General features: G+C 43.8%; 1 protein-coding gene across 2 annotated transcripts in view; it reads left to right on the top strand.

The window, feature by feature from the left end:
• LOC125892220 (V-set and transmembrane domain-containing protein 2-like protein) overlaps positions 1–19077 on the top strand; it is a 77137-nt gene that overhangs the window by 42444 nt on the left and 15616 nt on the right. For both annotated transcript variants that reach the window (XM_049582056.1, XM_049582057.1), the window contains exon 2: positions 15167–15336. In XM_049582056.1, the coding sequence (XP_049438013.1) occupies positions 15167–15336 (170 nt within the window). The remainder of the gene's footprint in view (positions 1–15166; positions 15337–19077) is intronic.

Below are 19077 nucleotides of genomic sequence, written 5' to 3'. Positions count from 1 at the left end.
GCCTGAACAGAACGATATGCAACATCATCATCATTTTTTGTAGTTTTAACAAATGTATTTATTCATTTATTATATATTTAGTGCTTTGTAAATAAGCTTTATTGTTAGGCTATTATTAGGTATATTGTTGCTTATTAAATGACAAGGGTGACACAGTTTTAAAACAAATTAAATTCTTGTACATTGTTAAATGAAGACCACAGAAGAGCAGAGAGGCACGATAAGAGGCACAGCATTTTTTCAGCTGAGATGTTTTGGTTGCGTCTAGTTGATATGATGACACTCTGGTACTATATTGCCTATTGCCCAGATATGATCTCGTTAATCCTTGTTAGTCTTTGTTCTTGATTCATTTAAATCCATAAAACTGACTATTACTATTAACTGGATTATTACACTTTTAAGATCTTTTCAATTGCTGGTGATATTTAGTATATAATAACAATAATAATAATAATATTAAATAAACTTCATTCTTTAACAAGGTTACAAGGTGTTTTTTAGGAAAAGAAAACCGTAGATAAAACTCAAAATAACAATTAATAAAATACAAACAGCAGACGCCCCACAACGCACCCCTGAGGAACTCCACAATTAAAATGAGCTACAGAGGAACAGGCATATACTGAGGCTCCAAGTACACTCACGCATCCCACACCGTAACATACTGAGGCTTCGGTTAAAGGAAGCAGGGAGCTGTGTGTTCACGTCCTTCCCAAGAGTGTCACTCCAGTTCCAGACTATTTATGTTGCAGCCTACCATCTGGCTGTCATCAACACATTAGCTTTTTAAATGTCAGCTCCTCCACTGACTCAGTGTCCATCTTCCTGCTCTCACTCTAACTTCACTTCACACATGGCGATTATTTCTTTCCTTAGATGCTTCAGAGTTTTTTTTGTTTTTTCTTTACAGCCTACACATTTCATCCAGTTAAAAGGAGCCTTTTATTTAGACTGGAGGCGAAGTGTGTCATCAGTGTTCATATAAGCCCGTTAATGTGTGTTGGCGTTTGTGTAAGTGTGTAGCTGAGTTTCTATTTTCCTCTTTTATTATGTTCACACTGTATATATTTTGCCAACAATTAGATGGGATGACATTTCAATAAACCCCATGGGGATCTGTGTTGTTGCAGCAGCTCAAAATATGGTAGATAAAAACAAGATAAGATAAAAATACAACAAATACAGAGTGCAGATAAACTGAAACAGAACATGTTGAGGGTAAGGTAACACATAGATAGACCATCTTTATTTGTTGTGGGTGGATGTGTAAATCTACATTGTATTATCAAAGTGACCACAATAAATTATTAATGGGGATTTATACCCCATTACTACCCATATCCACGGTTGATCATTTATATATGACAGAAGGTGGTCTGTTTTGCTCCATGCGTCTCTATCTCTATTTCCAATGAAGAAAGGGGAAATTTTACAGCACCTCACAGGCTGCATGTTTTTTTTATTTTTATGCATAGCACAGAGGACAGAAATAGCCCCGGCTCTAGTCCTGCATTTCTTATTGTTCCAACCGGGAGCTCTGAGCCAGACAACTGATGTGGTCCTCCAGAGCAAAATAAAGCCCCTGCTGGATGAGAAGTCAGATTCATGTGCCTGTATTATTCCTGATTGTGATGGAGAGGAAAGCCTGGAGTCTGAGAGCTGATACTGCACTGCACAGACAAATACTGCTTCTAGATTTACTGTTCTGTAATTACAAATACCGTGATTACCCAGTCCTTTAATTTTATTCAGTAAACTGTTATTCAGATATTGTTTGCAATCTCTTGAGTGATCAAGTGAGCCTCTTCATCTGCCTGATGTCCTCTCAGACGTGTGGTGAAACAAGAGATACTCAAAGCACATTCACCTCAAACAGCTTTGTTCTACAAAGGCATCATTGTTATTCTGAACTCTCTGCACCCGTTGTGTTTGTGTGGGGAAGTAATCGTTGAGTGTTGATGTGGTAATAATTTCTTGCGCAGAGGTGGCACCTTTGTTGTGTTGAATTACAGAAACAAAAAACGACTCGTCCTTGGTGTTCCGGCTGAACCCTCTGGCTCAGGAAGCCATGTTCTCCTTTTAACCTTTTTCATTTGATTAAGAGGGAAAACAGTGTTTGACCTGCGCTGTGGGGAGGCAGGCCGGCAGCTGGGATTTGGGCCAAAACAGCAGGAAACTGAGCTCAAGTGGGGGAGCTGGCAAAGCCAAGGGTGGTGAAGGTCCACACGCACACATATACACATGTGTGCATGTACGCACACACACAAGCAGAAAAATATATGAATGCATGCAGGGAAATACACATAAAACTGTGAAGCACACAATACAGTGCTGAAATGCTGATGTACAGTTAAATTAGATGCATGCATAAACATGCAAAGGGCGCAAGCACAAATGCATTTGTGTAGCATATGACACATTCTGCAAGCATATGCATTAGAATTGAAACTCCGTTCATATTATGTATGAATATATTTTCTTACAGTAATCTTGAATCAAATGCAGTGTAAGAGATTGTCTGAAGTAATCTGCCAAGAGTTATCAGTCAACTTGGTAGCTTTATCAAGCTTTTTAACTTTTTTTAGATTACTATTTAGCTTTTATGGCTGCTGTATGTTTCAGTCTCACCTCAACAGCTGCAGTCAACCCATTGTTCACAACCTGACCAGAACCACATAGACAAAGTTAGTGGCTCTCTCTATAAACAGATATTTGCATATGTATGCGGAATCAACAAAGGGACAAGATTTTAGTGTTGGCCGTGCTCTGGTTTGCGTTTGTAATCTGTTTGTAGTTTGAGTAGTATTGGCCAATCAGATTTGAACGGTAGTCCATGTCTCCAAAATTATGACAGCATATGGCAAGTGCAAAAACTTTATTGCTGAAAACTTCAGCATACACAAAGTTCCCATCTGCTTGTCTTAAGTAACAACATACACTTCTGATACAAGGGATGTACCTTCCTACTCCCTTCCAACAAGGATTTTAAAACTTTATTGAAATATATAAAGGAAAAAAACAACACATCAAGTGCTCAGAGACAGCATCTTGTAAGTATGTGGCTGCAGATGTGTTTGCATCCTCTGTAATGTAGAGTCCTGGAAAAAGATGAAACTCCTACGAGCTCATGGTTGCTGTTCTTGCTTAGCCTGACCTCTGACCTCCCAGTGGGGCAGTCTGAGGAAAGTGAAGTCTCTTATATAATATAGGCCTATATAGTGGGGGTTTTTTTCCTCTTCATTCAGCATTGATCCCACCTGGGTTGTTTCCCACACAGGTAGGGTTTGGTACAGAACTCTGTACCTATAAGGTTGCTGACTGAATTACGTCAGTACTACAGAGTACTGATCCACGTTACATTAATCGGTACCAAATTCAAGAGTGCATGGGTGAAAGAGACAAAGAGAGAGTGAGACTACGGGCTCTAGTTTTCCATTTGGCTGTGTAGCAGACACAACAGATACAGTTTGAGTCAAACTGTTACCACAAACATATTTACATTTCAATATATAGAGGCGATCCATTAGGGAATATTAGCTAGATTAACATTGTAATGAAAATACAATTCTATTTAGCAGAAGTGTAATTGAACAACACAGCAATATATACCCTTCTCCTTCCCAGAGTGTAACAGAGGATGCCCATACATCAGCCTAATTACCATTATAATGGTGAGTGAGTCACACTATGCTCTTGCCACTTCCTCGGCTATCATTATGAAGCCATTTCAAGACGGTGAAAAGCTCTTGAGAGTACTGTATGCGGCCCGATGCACCACCAGCCATCTCACACACTGAACAGCATTGACATTCAGAGGCTGATGCTGCCGGCTGAACCGATCATGCAGCAGGCGGCATCTATTTTGCAACAAATAACAAGTAGAAGTAAGTGTAATTTTCAGCTTTTCTCATATGATCTGGTTGCTAACACTGTGGGAGATAAAAGAAGATGAAATAAGATGTATCTTTTATGATGCTATTTTCATTTTTACTTCATTTTGTTACATAATATTTGAAATTAATTTGTTGTTGTATGCATGTCTTTAGGTTTCCAGGGATTCCAGTGGTTGTATGAATGTTGTTTCAGTGTTTTTTGGTGTGAGGTTACATTTTAACCATAGGTACACATAGGGCAGAAAACTGATGCTGGACCACTCATCATAAGTACAAACTGACTACAGTCAGCAGGCGTTTCATGCCTGTGGGAAGTTCACTGTTGATTCATCATGTAATGAAACATTCTTGAGTCCTGATGAATCAGATTTAGTTTTCGTTGTTCCCGTTTTGGTTTTAGTAATGTGTTACAGTCGTGTGATTATGTTTTTCAGTGGCAAGTAGTTGAAGGGATTTGAAATTCAGTTACAGTTTCTCATTCCAGTAGTCTGATCGTGGGTTAATATCTACTACTGACTACTTCGGGACATGTTCGCTCAGTGCAGGGTGTTGAAGTGAGGGGAGTAGTGTGACTCCCAGTAATACCAAAGTTGTCCCATTTACATGATGTGTGTATGTAGCTAGTTTGTTAAAGTTATTAGTTACATTCAGGAGTCACCTGGTTTTGTTTAGACTGGGGATGTGTATGAACCGTTGAGTAGTGGTCAAGACTTCTAGTATCCCTCCAAAGTGTTGGTCTGTCCATTTGTTAAACCACAGTTTGTCATTTTTCGTGTCTATACATCCATCTATCCATCGATTTTCATCTGCTGATCTGAGGCCAGCGTTACCGTTAGGGGTGCTCCAGAAACCCCTGTCCTCAGCAATGGTTTCCAGCTCCTCCTTGAGGATCATAGTGTGTTTCCAGGTCAAATGATATATAATCCCTCCAGCATGTTCTGGGTCTGCCACAGGGCCTCCTACCAGTTGGATGTGCCCAGAAAACCTCTAATGGGAGATTCCCAGGAGGTGCCCTGATCAGATGCCGAACTACCTCAGCTAGCCCTTTGCGATGCAAAGAAGCAGCGGCTCTACTCCGAGCTCCCTCCAGTGTCTCAACATATTTAAATAAAAATGATGTCACGTTATGAGGATAGCCTATGGCATTGCTTAAGGTACCTTTATTGGAGCTGGGCTGAGTAATGAAAGTAAAGAAATCAGCAATGTAATGCATTATTTTTGCTGCTGGCTGATAAGCAAAGTAATGTATGCTAATCACTTAGTAATGTAAATGGGTTGGGGGTAGGGGTGCTAAAACAAACCGCCGCTCTACCAACTATCGCCACACCAAATTCCATTCTCAAATCATATACTTTAAAGTTTCTTTGATATTTTATAAATTACTTTTCCAAATGTTATCTGTAACTTTTTGGAATCCAACTACTCTTCATGTCTACATAAATTAGGTCGACCACTCAGCAATTATTTCAAAAGATATGTCACTTGTGGCACCTGATATTTCCTTCCTTCATAACAGTGTTGAAGAACACCAGGAGAAATTGCCAGGAGTTAAGTTTTTATTAAAACAAAATTATGACTGTTGATGATAAATGTATGCCAATCAATCAATTAATCAGAGCACACAAGGCCAAATTAGCTCAAAATTACCATTCGGTCTGATGCTGTGCTCAGTCCACATAAAACACAAGGAGAGCAAACTTTACAGAGAATAGCGAGGGCCAAACAGCATCACCGATCTGTTTTAGCCGAATATATTCTGGACTAGCTCAGCTAAAAACACAAAAACACCAAATCCATCAGCACGGTGGCATGTTGTTCACCGCTGAGCCTGTTTTTAACTGGTAGCTAACGGACAGAGTTCAATTCCTGTCACCTTTCCAAATGACTTTAGCAGTTTAGATAACAGGCACTTGTGTGTTCTGCTGTCATTACAGACGTGTGAACTAACCACAGACACTTGCTGCCTCGTTCATTGACTCATGGCAGTGTGTAACTGCAGAATGAATATAGAGGAAACTCCACAATGGGTATTATTTTTGGCATTTTTTAGCCTGGTGGGGGTTCATGTTGGCCTGGTGGCCTGCCAGGCATGGAGAGTTGTAGGGGAAACACTGCTGACTATCAGTCAAAATTTTGTTGTTGTTTTTTAGTAAGTAAAAACATTAATAGTGGCTGCATTCCATTTTGGGCGTGGTGGGACATTTAAATGGCAACCAACATTAAAGCTGAATCAACTGAACTCCAAAACAAGCTGGACGACCAGCCCATCTCTTATTACACAGAGTCATTTGATTGTTATTGTAAAAAATATTAAGTTCATTGATTTGTGAGTCTGTTGCCAGAATTATTCTCCTCCTGCTCATTAAACTAAACGTGTGTGTTTATGTACAGTATATCTCTTTTGGAGTAACTCCTGTGATTTTCATTTGAAATTATTTCTGTCTGAAACATTTTCATTTTTGAGGAAGTAAACGAGCTATTAGATGGAGTAAGGTGGAGGTTTAGGTAGGCTGGAGTAATACCTCGCCACAGAGAATCATCTCCTGCTCCCCTTTTATCACCGCTGTAATTACCACATTCCATTTGTCAAAGAAATAAACAATAACAGGCGTCCCCGCAGCACCCGCCCACAGCTATCTGCTACCTCACACATTGTCCTCCGCCTTCCTCCTCTTCTCCTGCCACTCTCTCTCTCCGTCACTTGCACAGCCGCATATTAATTCCCCCCTTTATCCTTGCGATATATTAGTCCCTCACAAACACACAGAGGCTTGCCCTCATAAACACAGACCCGCTCATTAATTCAATCTCTGCTGATGATTTATTTTCTCGCTCATTGCACAAACACATACAGAGTCTCTTTTTTTCCTCAGTCTCGTGAGCGCTCTTTTGCTCATATTAATTTTTCCGTCCATGTCTCCTTCCTCTCGTGGTAAATGGGTTGACATGGATGGCTGCCGTACTGTAGCTTTCGAGCACTGATTTGCAGAGAGTCTTCCACTGTTTATCTTGGAGATAATGATAATGCTTGAGGGTGAGCAGACCCAACTCACCGCAGCCTTTTATGGCCTCAACAATGACGGTGGAGCTTAGAGATGACTGTAGCCACATGTTTGAATCGTTGTCACACCAGAATCAATGGAATATAGAGATTTGTAGAGCGGGAGGGGATATTAATGACATTTAAAGGTCCAGTGTGTAGGGTTTAGGGAGATTTATTGGCAGAAATGGAATATAACATAATAAGTGTAAGTAATATGTTTTCTTGAGTGTATAATCACCTGAAAATAAGCATCTGAGTGTTTACGATATGTTAAAATGAGCCATTTATATTTACACAGGAAGCGGGTCTTTGTCAATGGAGATCACCATGTTGCCCTGCCATGTTTCAAAAGAGGCCCAGAATGGATGAACCAAACACTGGCTCTAGATAGGGCCATTTGTATTTTAGCATTTTCACATTGCTGCATTTCAGTGTCGGCCACCATGCAGCCCCTCTGTGTGTGGGGAAAATACGAACTTCTTTTTTCACATGAAACTGCTGCATTCCATGTTTTTACTGGTTTTCATCACCAGGCCCATTTGTTTTGGAGACGGGGGGACCTCAGCAGATAATTCAGCTCCTGGCAAAAACCTCCTGAACTTCTGGATCTCAAGTTATAAGAGGAAAAAGGGGATAGGTGCTAGGTTAGCGACCCATCTCCAACATGCCAAAAAATATTGGGGAAACACCACTTTGTAACATGAAACTGCTTTATTCTGTGTTTTTACTGGTTTAAATCACTGGATCCATTTGTTTTGGAGAGGAGTAGACCTCTGCATATAATCTCGGCTCCCTGTAAAAACCACCTGAATGTCTGGATCTTACGTTACCAGGGAAAAAAGGTAAGCACACATGAGCTGGAGCTGAGCTGGTGGCCTGCCTCCAAGATGCCAAACAGTGTTTGGTTTGTAACATGAAACTAGTTAATGTTTTTACTGGTATAAATCACTGGGTCCATTTGTTTTGAGGAGGAAGAGACCTCTGCAGATAATTTGGTTCCTTGTTAAAACTTCTGGAATGTCTGAATCAAAAAAAGGTGAGCACACATTAGCAGGTGCTAGGTTAGCAGCCCATTTTACACACGGAGCAGCACGGATATGTAGCGTGAAACTGCTATATTCAGTGTTTTTACCCATTTAAATCACTGGATCTATGTGTTTGGAGAGATAGAGACCTCTGCAGATAATTCGTCTCATGGTAAATACTTCTTGAACAATGAACACTGAAGGAATTCTAACCAGAAGAAGTTTCAGCTGGTTGATATCTGCAATCCTCACCGCTTGCTGCGACTAAATCCCCCTAAATCTTACACACTGGACCTTTAGAATTGTGGGATTTTTCTTTACAGTAAAATCAGTTTTCAAGTATCAAATATGTGCTGAAAGATTTGAATTAAGATGTTTTACTGAAAGAAACAGGACCCTACATGATCAGATTTACATTGGCTGTGTGGATTTTGTAAATTACTCGGTGAGAATTATCTTCCTTACATTATAATGGACTACTGATGACTATCACATTTTCCTGTGGTCTCCAAATGTGTGAAGCATTAGGTCGGAAATGTGCATTGGATTTTGCATCGTGGGCTTCACAGTTAAGTGGGAAAAGACAGATTATCATTGCTGAGAGCAACTTCAGAGGCTCTATCTCTTACACAGCAGTTTTTATGTCCCAGCTTTGAATATTATCAACAAGAAGAGGGGCTGTGGGCATTGTTGCCGGCTCCGGCTGTGTAATGTCAAATCGATACCTGGTGCGTTTCGGGTTTCACAAATGAAAAATACAAGCAGATTTGATCAATGTACAAGAGGGATGTATGACTTGAGGCTTGTACTGCTCTCGTAATACAAGACGGATCCATAGCGCAGCCTCAGTGGTTGAGCAGCCGGGGTTGAATCTATGAGCGGCACTTAGTTGGTGCAGGTTTGACTCATGCTTATTGACTGAATAAGCCAGACAAATCTATGAGCAGGGAAAGTTAAGACATTTTAAAGCTTGTAGGAGGACTTGTACACTCTTTTGAATAGCTGCATGATTGAAAACACACACAATCCTCTGGAGTGTCACTCTGCTGTCAGGAAAAAGCTCAGCAAGGCAGATACACTTCAGTAACATTAAATAGTCGATTTAACTTAAATCACATGGTGCTGATCTCAGTCTGGAATAAAACTCTTCATCTGTGACACAGGATTTCAACCGAGGGGAAACACATGTGATCTATTGGTTTCAAGGGGAATTCCCACATGACGTGTAGAAAATATTGTGACGTAGTATTAAAAGTGCAGTTCCTAGTATTTTCATGAGGCTATACATGGAGTGAGTAATTGCCTTTCATTATAAAAAATACTGACCAATTTCATCCACTTTCTGTGAGAAAAGTTCAGTCGTACCTTCTTTCAGTCCACATTTTATAACTCATTGTAATATACAGTGGTGTTTCTTGTAAATCAATACTCTGTGTACTATATCACATCCCGTATATGTATCTCAGAGCTGCCACTGCTTGTGTGGTGGATCACTAGCTACCAACCTTAAAGTAAATCTGGCTTTCAGTTGATAGTTTTCCATGAAGGGCAAGAGAGGAGTAAAGATGACTTCAAATGTTTGTTTTCTTGTAATCCAACAGTTCATGTCAGAACATTCCCCCCTCACCCCTGAAGGATTGTTCAAAACAATTTAGAATATTTACTAGCTGCAAGAACATCGCAATGGCTGGCATGGTTTTCGCCTTGTGTATCACAGACTGTAAAGAAGGATGAGATAACAGCTCCTAAAAAGTGAAGTCAAAAAATCTTGATCGCCACCTGTTGGCTGGCTGCAGTACAGGTCATAAACCCCACCCCCTCAGTGTTAGCAAATGGGACATGAGCTAAAATAAAAACTCAATTTAAGTTTTCCCAAAGATGAGTTCTGTCATTTTAGGCAGTGTGTATTTTATGCTGATGTGTATTCAAAGTGTTCAGTTCGGTTTTAATTAGTTATTTGATGTACTAAAAAGGTGGTGTGAGTTTTTGATTGACAGCTGTGTGAGCCAATCGGTGTGCTCACGATCAATGGCACTGCTTGGGATTGGTCGGACCGGTGTGTAGGTAGGAACCCGGTACTGTGGAGATCGCTACTTCACAGACTACATCACCGGCTGTATCCTTGAAATGTTAGCTTCATTTTTGTACAGTGGGAGAAGTGGAGATGTGTTGGCCATCTTTATATGCAGTCTTTGGTGTGTATCGTCATGGCTAAATGTGGTCCTGGTGACACTGATTATAGCAGGAACTGCAACAGAAGCTGTTATGAGTATTTTGCCAAGTGTTTGTCTGTCTGTCTGTCTGTCTGTCTGTCTGTCTGTCAGCACAATAATTCAACAACTAATGCAGTCACAAAACTTTACAGGAGTGCAGTTCTGATCACAATGAAATTTAAAGGTGGTTTTGGTCCGAGCAAGCGGGCAGGAAGTAGGGGGGTATCACAGCTGGAAGGTTCCCATCGCAAGATGGGCTCTGGTTTTTAATGGTAATTAGACACCAAGATAACATCACTGATTTTATACTGTTAAAACAAGACTATGTAGGCTAAGTTTGTTGCAGCCAGACATATTCTACACACAGGGGAAGACGGTGAAGCACAGTAGATATGATGGATATGCTGATCCAAAGAGCTCATGTGAGAAAATTGCTGCTGCTTTGGAGAGCCAGTGTAAGATGACCTTTGGCAGAGGAACAGTGACAGCAAGACTGTCAACAGTTTTGATGGTTTTTATCACAAACACAAAGAATGTTTGTTAAAGAATCTTAACTTAAGGTCCATTTTTTGTTTTCAGCAGTTATTAACTGCATTTTTTCCAGACTGGTGCAAAAACTATTCTGAGCAAACACCACATGCTGAGGACTGTAAAGACTGAGGGATGTGGTTGAATGCCCCAGAAGAAGCCAGTAAATGGACCTACATATGAGTTTTTGGTTTGTTTGTCTTGTATTACGATACACAGTCCTAAAAAGTTGTCTTGTAGTATGAAATACTGACCTGCTGAGACCCACTCAAAAGAAAAGGCTCACTTTCAATTTGACGATTATTCTTAGTCTGTGGTTTCACTTGAAGGATGAGAAAAAGATGTGAAGGGTCTTGCAAGGTAGAGGATTTTTCTGGTCCCACAGAGCTCACTGCTCAGAGCATATCATTTATGAGTTGCCAGATTTAGAGATTGCAAAAAAAATCAGTAGCCTTTACTTGTGGTACTGTAAGACGATTTGGATAAAAGTATCCACCAAATGATAAGTGACATCTAACATTCAGCTTGAGCCCCTCCGAGTCTGTTCACTGTTCCACTGTCAGTCCAGTTGTCAGCTGACACATAACTGTCACTCCAGATGTGTCCCAGTCAAAGGACAGTCTCACAGAGACCAAAATTAATGGTCCATTCAAGCACTCCTTGTTAACTTGGGTCATGTTTTGTTATACACGAGTTTATAGTACAGGTTGCAGCTCACAGCTCACTTCAAAAACTGATGGACAACCAGAAAATTGCGTCCCATGGTAATGGTTAGTTGTAAAGATATCCATGGTATTACCTTCTGACAGTAAATACCTATGATTGTAAAGATATTTCTGCCTGGCTTAAACTCTTCATACCGGCTACGGCTTTTCAGTACTCAAATACTGATGTGTTTACTACTGATCCAAAGAAAGGTGAGAATGTGGCACAGTGCTAATTTGTGAAGTCACAACTTAAATCTTTAATTTAATTTTTGTCTCTGTTTTTACACTTCCTGAAAAATGCATTTTCTGGGTAGAATTTAACAGCCCCAGAATTTGCACATAATCCTATTATCAGTTTGAGGAAACCACTGAGAGGCTACAAAAAATACAGACCAATAAGTAGCCTACTGCAGCAAGACACAGTACAGAGTGCTGCTGTCTCCTTTTACCTATTGTTTAACATGAAACAATGAATGTAACTTTCCCTTTTCATGAATGCCACTGGATATTCATGAGTAAAGGAGATTTATGACTCCCTTTAAACAAAATTTTTTATGCAAAGATTATAATAACCAGGGTTCCCTGGTGCAATGTGAGGATGACAGCTGGTCTGTTGGGTTTTATTTTAATAGTATTGTGCAGCATGGTGGTGACACACCATTCAGAATGTGGTTTTAGCTCTTGCTGCACCTGAATTCAGGTTTGGTATCAGCAGTAAATTACAAAGAAGCTTTGAAAGAGGATATTAGCACTAACACAATAGGCTTGAAGTTGTGAGCATACAGAAAGATTAACAGCATGCAGGGCGACACAGTCACCAGACTTCGATGCTCTAATGTTTGCTATGTGGGGTCACCAATGCTAAAATGACTTCATTTCATGGTTTCCTGTCCATGACTCTACTGAGGAGAGTCCTGGGGTTCTCTTTGAAATGCAGCCCCTTTATTACCTCTGGTTTTGTAGGCTTTGCTGTTGGTCTTTTGTGGCTATGAAATCTTAGTTGCTGAGGCGTTTTGCAAAATCTTGCATCCTATAAAAAAATCCCTGACACTGGATCATTGCTTGTTGTTTAATTCCTTTGAGGGAAATATCAGTGTATTGGACACTTTTCTCGTCAAACTATAATCAGCGGAAGCTTGGGATTTCAATCCATCCATTTTCTGCGGTTTATCAGGGGCTGCTGGCTAAGTAAAGTACTCCAGATGTCCCTCCTCCTGCAACATTTTCAAATTCCTCCTGAAGGACGAAGACAAGTTCACAAGCCAGATCAGCTATATAATCTCTCCAGCGTGTTCTGGGTCTAGTAGCCATCCTGTTCAGGTGCCCAAACTACCTCATCTTGCGATTTGAGATAGTAATAAAATTACAAATGATGTGTCTTCTGTTCAGCAGGAGCCAACAACATAAGTCTTTTAGGCCCAAAAGCACTGAAAGCGCCTGACACGAGATTTGAGGTATACATATTGATTTAAATGGCCAAGCATGTACCAAAAGCATTTTGAGGGGCGTCAAACTGCTTTGACGTGCCCACTCTGACCTCGTTTCTGTGTTGAAGCATCAAATGAGGACCCAGTGACCAAAGTCAGTGAGGCAGAGAGATGAGACAGAGAGGAAGATGTGCAGCAAGAACGCACAACATTTTTGGGCAGCAGCTGACAGCTGACCTTAGCTCTGTTAGCTTAGCTCAAACTTTATGCACACTTAATTTTGCAATGCTAAATGAAAACAACTACCACTGCCAACTATAGATCTAAACAGTGTGATTTCACATGTCAGGTACTAGAACTAAGAACACAAAAGCATAGATCCTTGGTAGTTATGTTAGCATAACAGACCCACCCTGTGTCATCTATCATGACACGTTTACTAACATCCACTGTGTAGGAACTTAACTTGCTGCATTAACCTAACAGTAGTAATTAATTACATGGTCACCCACTTAGAGGAAAAAAACAAGATGAGGAGAGATAGCTGGTCTCCTGTGGCTTTACTGCTAACCAGCTGATGAAAGCATCAGCACGCACCCAGCAGTTGCCCTCCTGTGACGTTCTAGGCTACTCAAATAGAAATGTATAGAAGATTAATAAAAGGTATTTAAAGCATACACACTTGTGCCTGACTTTGTATAAATTGCTACTTATTTGTAAGAGACTGCTTGTTCTTTGATGTTGGAATTGAAAATCTGGTACCTGCAGTGTGCCATAGGAGGAGTAAATGACGCACAACAAATGAGGCTCTTTAATTATTGCATTCAGTGCGTTTGGTCCCTTTGACTTGTATTTAAAAGGCCAGGAGAAGAAATAAAAATAGAACTTTTTTCTTACTTTTCATTTGTTAATTAAACCCAGTGTGAAATAGATTTGAGAAGTTGCACTGGTCCCTGAATATTCTACTATGTTTGAGCAAATAAATCTGAATTAAAGAAACAACAGTAATGAATTTATTAAGCACTTTCAAACCTACTATAATATGAAATAGTGCTGAATGTTCCTAGCGTTCAAGTCTTCTTTGATGTTGTTATTTTACATTATATCCCAGCCTTATAAAACTGTATTGATCCTTATGCCCTCGACCTATTTAACCTTCATGTATTTAAACTAACCACTGAAAAAGGATCTTTATGAATGCTGATGCAGATGACTGCTCAGTGTCAGTGCTGCGCACTGCAGCATTTAATACAATACTGTGTCCTTGTTAATAGATTGAAACACTGTTCTTTATGAGAAGCTTTAACAAAACTGAGGTAAAGGCTCCTCATTCTTTTTTATTCTTCTATATTTTAAGATTAATTCCAATAAGAGTTGATATTTTCGGTTTTTACTGGCTCTCAGATATCTCTGTCTTCCCCTTGAACATAACCTAAGCGCCGCAGGTACTAACCTACTGTGTCCAGGCTGAAGACTAAAGGTTGCCAGAAGCCTGCCTCAGGAACTCATGCTGCTAGAACTTGTAGCATCTTAAAATCAATTCTCAAAACATTTCTTTGACCTTTGTGTTGCTGTTTTTTTTTATTTTTTTTACCTTTGGGCAGAGCTGTCTAGCTGTTTTGCCCTACTACCCGGCTTCAGGCCAAGCTAACCTAAGCAGCTCCTGAATGTAGCATCATATTTACCATACAGACATGAGTGTTATCAGTCTTCTCATTTATCTCAGTATGAAAGTGAATAATTGTAATTCCCAAAAAGTTTAACTGTTCCTTTAATGGATCTGGAACGTTCTCTTTTTGCCAAATAATGTAAAGGGGATGCTAAACAAACCTTCCAAAAACAGCATTTGGACATTCTGTAAAAGTTACCCAACGTGTAACAAAAGAGAACCCTCTGTTACGGATCAACCACAATTCATTTTGTACTAACAGGCAAAATTAGAGTTGGTCTTCACTTTGTCGATCCCCATCGTTTTATACCTCTCCCTCACTTCCTTTGATGCATATTGCACTTCCACCTTTTCATCATGAGTCTCACCATCACAGACACTTATATATGGCTCAGCATCCTGAATATGCAACCAAGGAAGACCACACCTTTTTTTCCATGACTGAGTTCTTTTTGGTGTTAGGGCTGCTGTAATAGTTGTTGTATTTTTTGCTTCACCAAAGGCTTTGGGGATTGCCTTTTACCACACTGAACTGAAAAATATCAGTATCTGAATCATATTCAGAACATTTTTGTGGTGATGCTACTATGTCAAATCATATTCAGACTCTCTATTCGACATCGTTTTTTAACAGGGTCTTCTTTCTGTGTCTTTCCAGCCATGTTCACAGAGGTGCCTCACGATATGACTGCTCAGAGAGGTCAGGATGTGGAGATGGCCTGCTCCTTCAGAGGGGCGGGAACACCCTCGTATTCGCTGGAGATCCAGTGGTGGTACATCAGGAACCATCTCGACTGGACGGACAGACAGCCCTGGACAACCAATGAAGTAGGTTCATAACAGAAACTCTGACTGCCTTCAGATGCCAAATAATAAACTCTTATGCAACAATTGAAACGGGTGTGGTATGGACCCAAATGCAGTACACAGGCGCTCAGGAACAGTTGGTAATGACCTTTATTTTCACCACAGCAAACAAGGTACGGAGCAGATAGAATAAACACAGAATAAAGTTCGTTCTTCGGGCTGAAAGCCCTCACAGTCTCTGGGGCTCAGACGAAGGGAAGAGACGCGGCTGGAGTCGGCTGTGGAACCAAGGGGAAGCTCCTTAGCCCCCGGCTCCAAACAGTTCAGTTCTCTTTTGGTGTGAGGGGAAGAGAAGTAGCTTACTTCAGCCGATGACGAGGAGGAAGCTCCGTGGCCCGAAGAGCCGGCTGCACGTGCGGAGGTGCCGACGGGGAGAGAGCAGAGGAGTGGTCGGAGGCAGGTGGGGGGGTCGTAGCCAGATGAGCAGTCCGTGAAGGCAGAGGCACCGATGGGGAGCAGGCAGGAGGATAGACGAGGCCAGGCGGAGGAGTCGTTACCAGCCGAGCAGTCAGATACCAGAAACGCTGAGGCAGAGCACGAGGTCAGGGACAGAAGGCAGGTGAGTTTACCGGGAGGCAGACGAGGAGAGCAGGTCAGGAACAGGCAGAGTCAGCACCGGGAGATCAGATAGGAGATGAATGCTGGAAAGTCTCGCATGACGCTGAAGAACAATCTGGCAACGAGTGAGAGTGCTGGAGAGGCTTATATGCAGGGCTGATTATGATGAGCTGCAGCTGTGTAGGCAGGTGAGCAGAGTTGGGCTGAGATCAGACAGGAGATGAATGCTGGAAAGTCTCGCATGATGCTGAAGAACAATCTGGCAACGAGTGAGAGTGCTGGAGAGGCTTATATGCAGGGCTGATTATGATGAGCCGCAGCTGTGTAGGCAGGTGAGCAGAGTTGGGCTGATAAGGTGGGCGTGGCTGGCAGGTAGAGTGGAGCAGAGGGAGGGAGAGTGGAAAATCACTGCAGCAGAGTGACAGGAGGGGAATGAGAGACAGGGACTGTGACAGAAACCCCCCTCAAGGGACGGCCCCTGACGTCCCAAACAGTTCTAGAGGAGCCGGGTGGGTGAAGGGGGTCTGGAAGAGGGCTAAAATTCTTCTGAGGCCTCCGTCCCAGCCTCCTTGTCCTCTTCAGAAACTGACCCCCCGTCTTCCTCCTCAGACGGAGATGTGGACTGAGGGTCAGTGTTGTGACCCCCTCGTGCCGAGGCGATGTTGGAGGGCTGATCAGGGTGTTGGCGATGGAACTCCTCAATGAGTCGCGCATCCAGGATCTGACGGGCCGGAACCCATGACTGATCTTCCGGGCCGTACCCCTCCCAGTCAACGAGGTATTGCAGACCCCTCCCACGATGACGAGAGCGCAGCAGGCGGTGCCTCGTGTAAGCAGGGGCCCCGTCAATGATGCGAGGAGGTGGAGGTGGCTGGGATGCAGGCTGCAGGGGACTCTCCCGGAACGGCTTAATCCTGGAGACATGGAAGGTGGGATGAATCTGCATGGTGCGGGGCAGCTTGAGCTGAACAGCCACTGGGTTTACAACCTTCTCAATGGGGAATGGTCCAATAAACTTGGGAGCCAATTTCTTCGACTCCACCCTCAGAGGAAGGTCCCGGGTTGACAGCCACACTTTCTGTCCCACCTGGTAAGGGGGGGCCTGGGAGCGGCGGCGGTTGGCGGCTGTCGAATAACGATCTGCGGCCCGTAGGAGAGCGGTCCTGGCCTGTGTCCAAGTCCGGCGGCAGCGGTGGATGAAGGCCTCCACTGACGGGCAGACGGTTTCCTTCTCCTGGGCAGGAAACAGGGGAGGCTGGTAGCCATAAGCGCACTGGAATGGAGAGAGCCCAGTGGCGGAGCTGATGAGGGTATTGTGGGCGTATTCCACCCACAGCAGTTGTGTGGACCAGGAGGCAGGGTGCTTGGAAGCCATGCAGCGGAGCGCCGTCTCCATCTCCTGATTCATCCTCTCGGACTGGCCGTGGGATTGGGGATGAAACCCAGAGGACAGGCTGGTGGAGGCTCCCTGGAGGCGGCAGAATTCTCTCCAGAATGCAGAGGTGAACTGGGGGCCTCGGTCAGAGACCACGTCGGACGGGAGGCCGTGGAGTTGTCTGGACTGGAGGGGCCCTCTTCCCTGACCATGAACTGTCGGGACAGGGCGTCAGGTTTAACGTTGCGGGAGCCTGGCCGGTAGGAGAGGGTGAAGCTGAATCTGGCGAAGAACAGAGCCCACCGGGCCTGACGAGAGTTCAGTCTTTTGGCCGAGCGGATGTACTCCAGGTTCTTGTGATCGGTCCAGACGAGGAAGGGGGTCTTGGTTCCCTCCAACCAATGGCGCCACTCCTCCAGCGCCAGCTTCACCGCCAACAGTTCTCGATTACCGATGTCATAATTCCTCTCAGCTGGAGACAGACGCCTGGAGAAGAAAGCGCAGGGGTGTAGTTTCTGGTCCTCGGCAGAACGCTGGGAGAGGACGGCCCCCACCCCCACATCAGAAGCGTCAACCTCCACTACGAACTGTCTCTCGGGGTCAGGGATCAGGAGAATGGGGGCTGAGCTGAATCGCCCCTTGAGGTGCTGGAACGCCTCCTCGGCGGCTGAAGTCCATCGAAAGGGGACCTTGGAGGAGGTGAGGGCAGTGAGGTGCTGCCACCGTGCTGTAGCCCCGGATGAACATCCTGTAGAAGTTGGCAAACCCCAGGAAGCGTTGCAACTGCTTGCGAGAGTCAGGGACAGGCCAGGAGGTGACAGCTGAGACCTTAGCGGGGTCCATCTCCATGCGGTCCTGGCCGATGATGTACCCCAGGAAGGAGACAGAGGAGGCGTGGAACTCTCACTTCTCAGCCTTGACGAACAGTGAGTTCTCCAGCAGGCGTTGTAGCACCGTCTGGACGTGATGTATGTGTTCTTGCTTGGACCGGGAGAAGATCAGGATATCGTCTAGGTAGACGAACACAAACTTGTTGAGCATGTCCCTTAGTACGTCATTGATGAGGGCTTGGAAAACAGCCGGGGCATTGGTGAGCCCAAAAGGCATCACCAGGTATTCATAGTGTCCTGTGGGGGTGTTGAAGGCTGTCTTCCACTCATCCCCCTCTCGGATCCGAACCAGATGATAGGCGTTGCGGAGGTCCAACTTGGTGTAGATGGTGGCCCCTTGGAGCAGCTCGAAAGCTGAGGCGATGAGGGGGAGAGGATAGCGGTTCTTTACCGTGATGTCGTTCAGCCCTCCGTAGTCGATGCAGGCCCTCAGGGAACCATCCTTCTTGTCGACGAAGAAGAACCCCGCCCCAGCAGGTGACGAAGAGGGTTGGATGATCCCGGCGGCCAAGGCATCACTGATGTAGGTCTCCATGGCCTCCCTTTCAGGTGCGGACAGGGAGTAGAGACGACCCTTGGGGGGAACAGAGCCGGGAAGGAGGTCGATGGCGCAGTCGTAGGGCCGATGAGGGGGCAGAGAGGTGGCCCTCGCCTTGCTGAACACCTCCCGGAAATCGTGGGAGTCAGGGGGCACCATGGAGAGGTCTGGGATGGAACAGGAGCTGGCAGGCGGCATGGGTGCAACTGCCGGTCTGAGGCAGATCTGTTGACAGGAGGGGCTCCATCCCAGGATGGACCCTGTAGACCAGTCTATATGGGGGTTATGGCGGCGAAGCCAGGGGTAGCCGAGGATCAGGGGAAGGTTGGGAGACCTCAGGA

The sequence above is a fragment of the Epinephelus fuscoguttatus genome, linkage group LG7, assembly GCF_011397635.1.
Source record: "Epinephelus fuscoguttatus linkage group LG7, E.fuscoguttatus.final_Chr_v1".
NCBI classification, from domain to species: domain Eukaryota; kingdom Metazoa; phylum Chordata; class Actinopteri; order Perciformes; family Serranidae; genus Epinephelus; species Epinephelus fuscoguttatus.
This window is presented reverse-complemented; position numbering and strand designations above follow the sequence as displayed.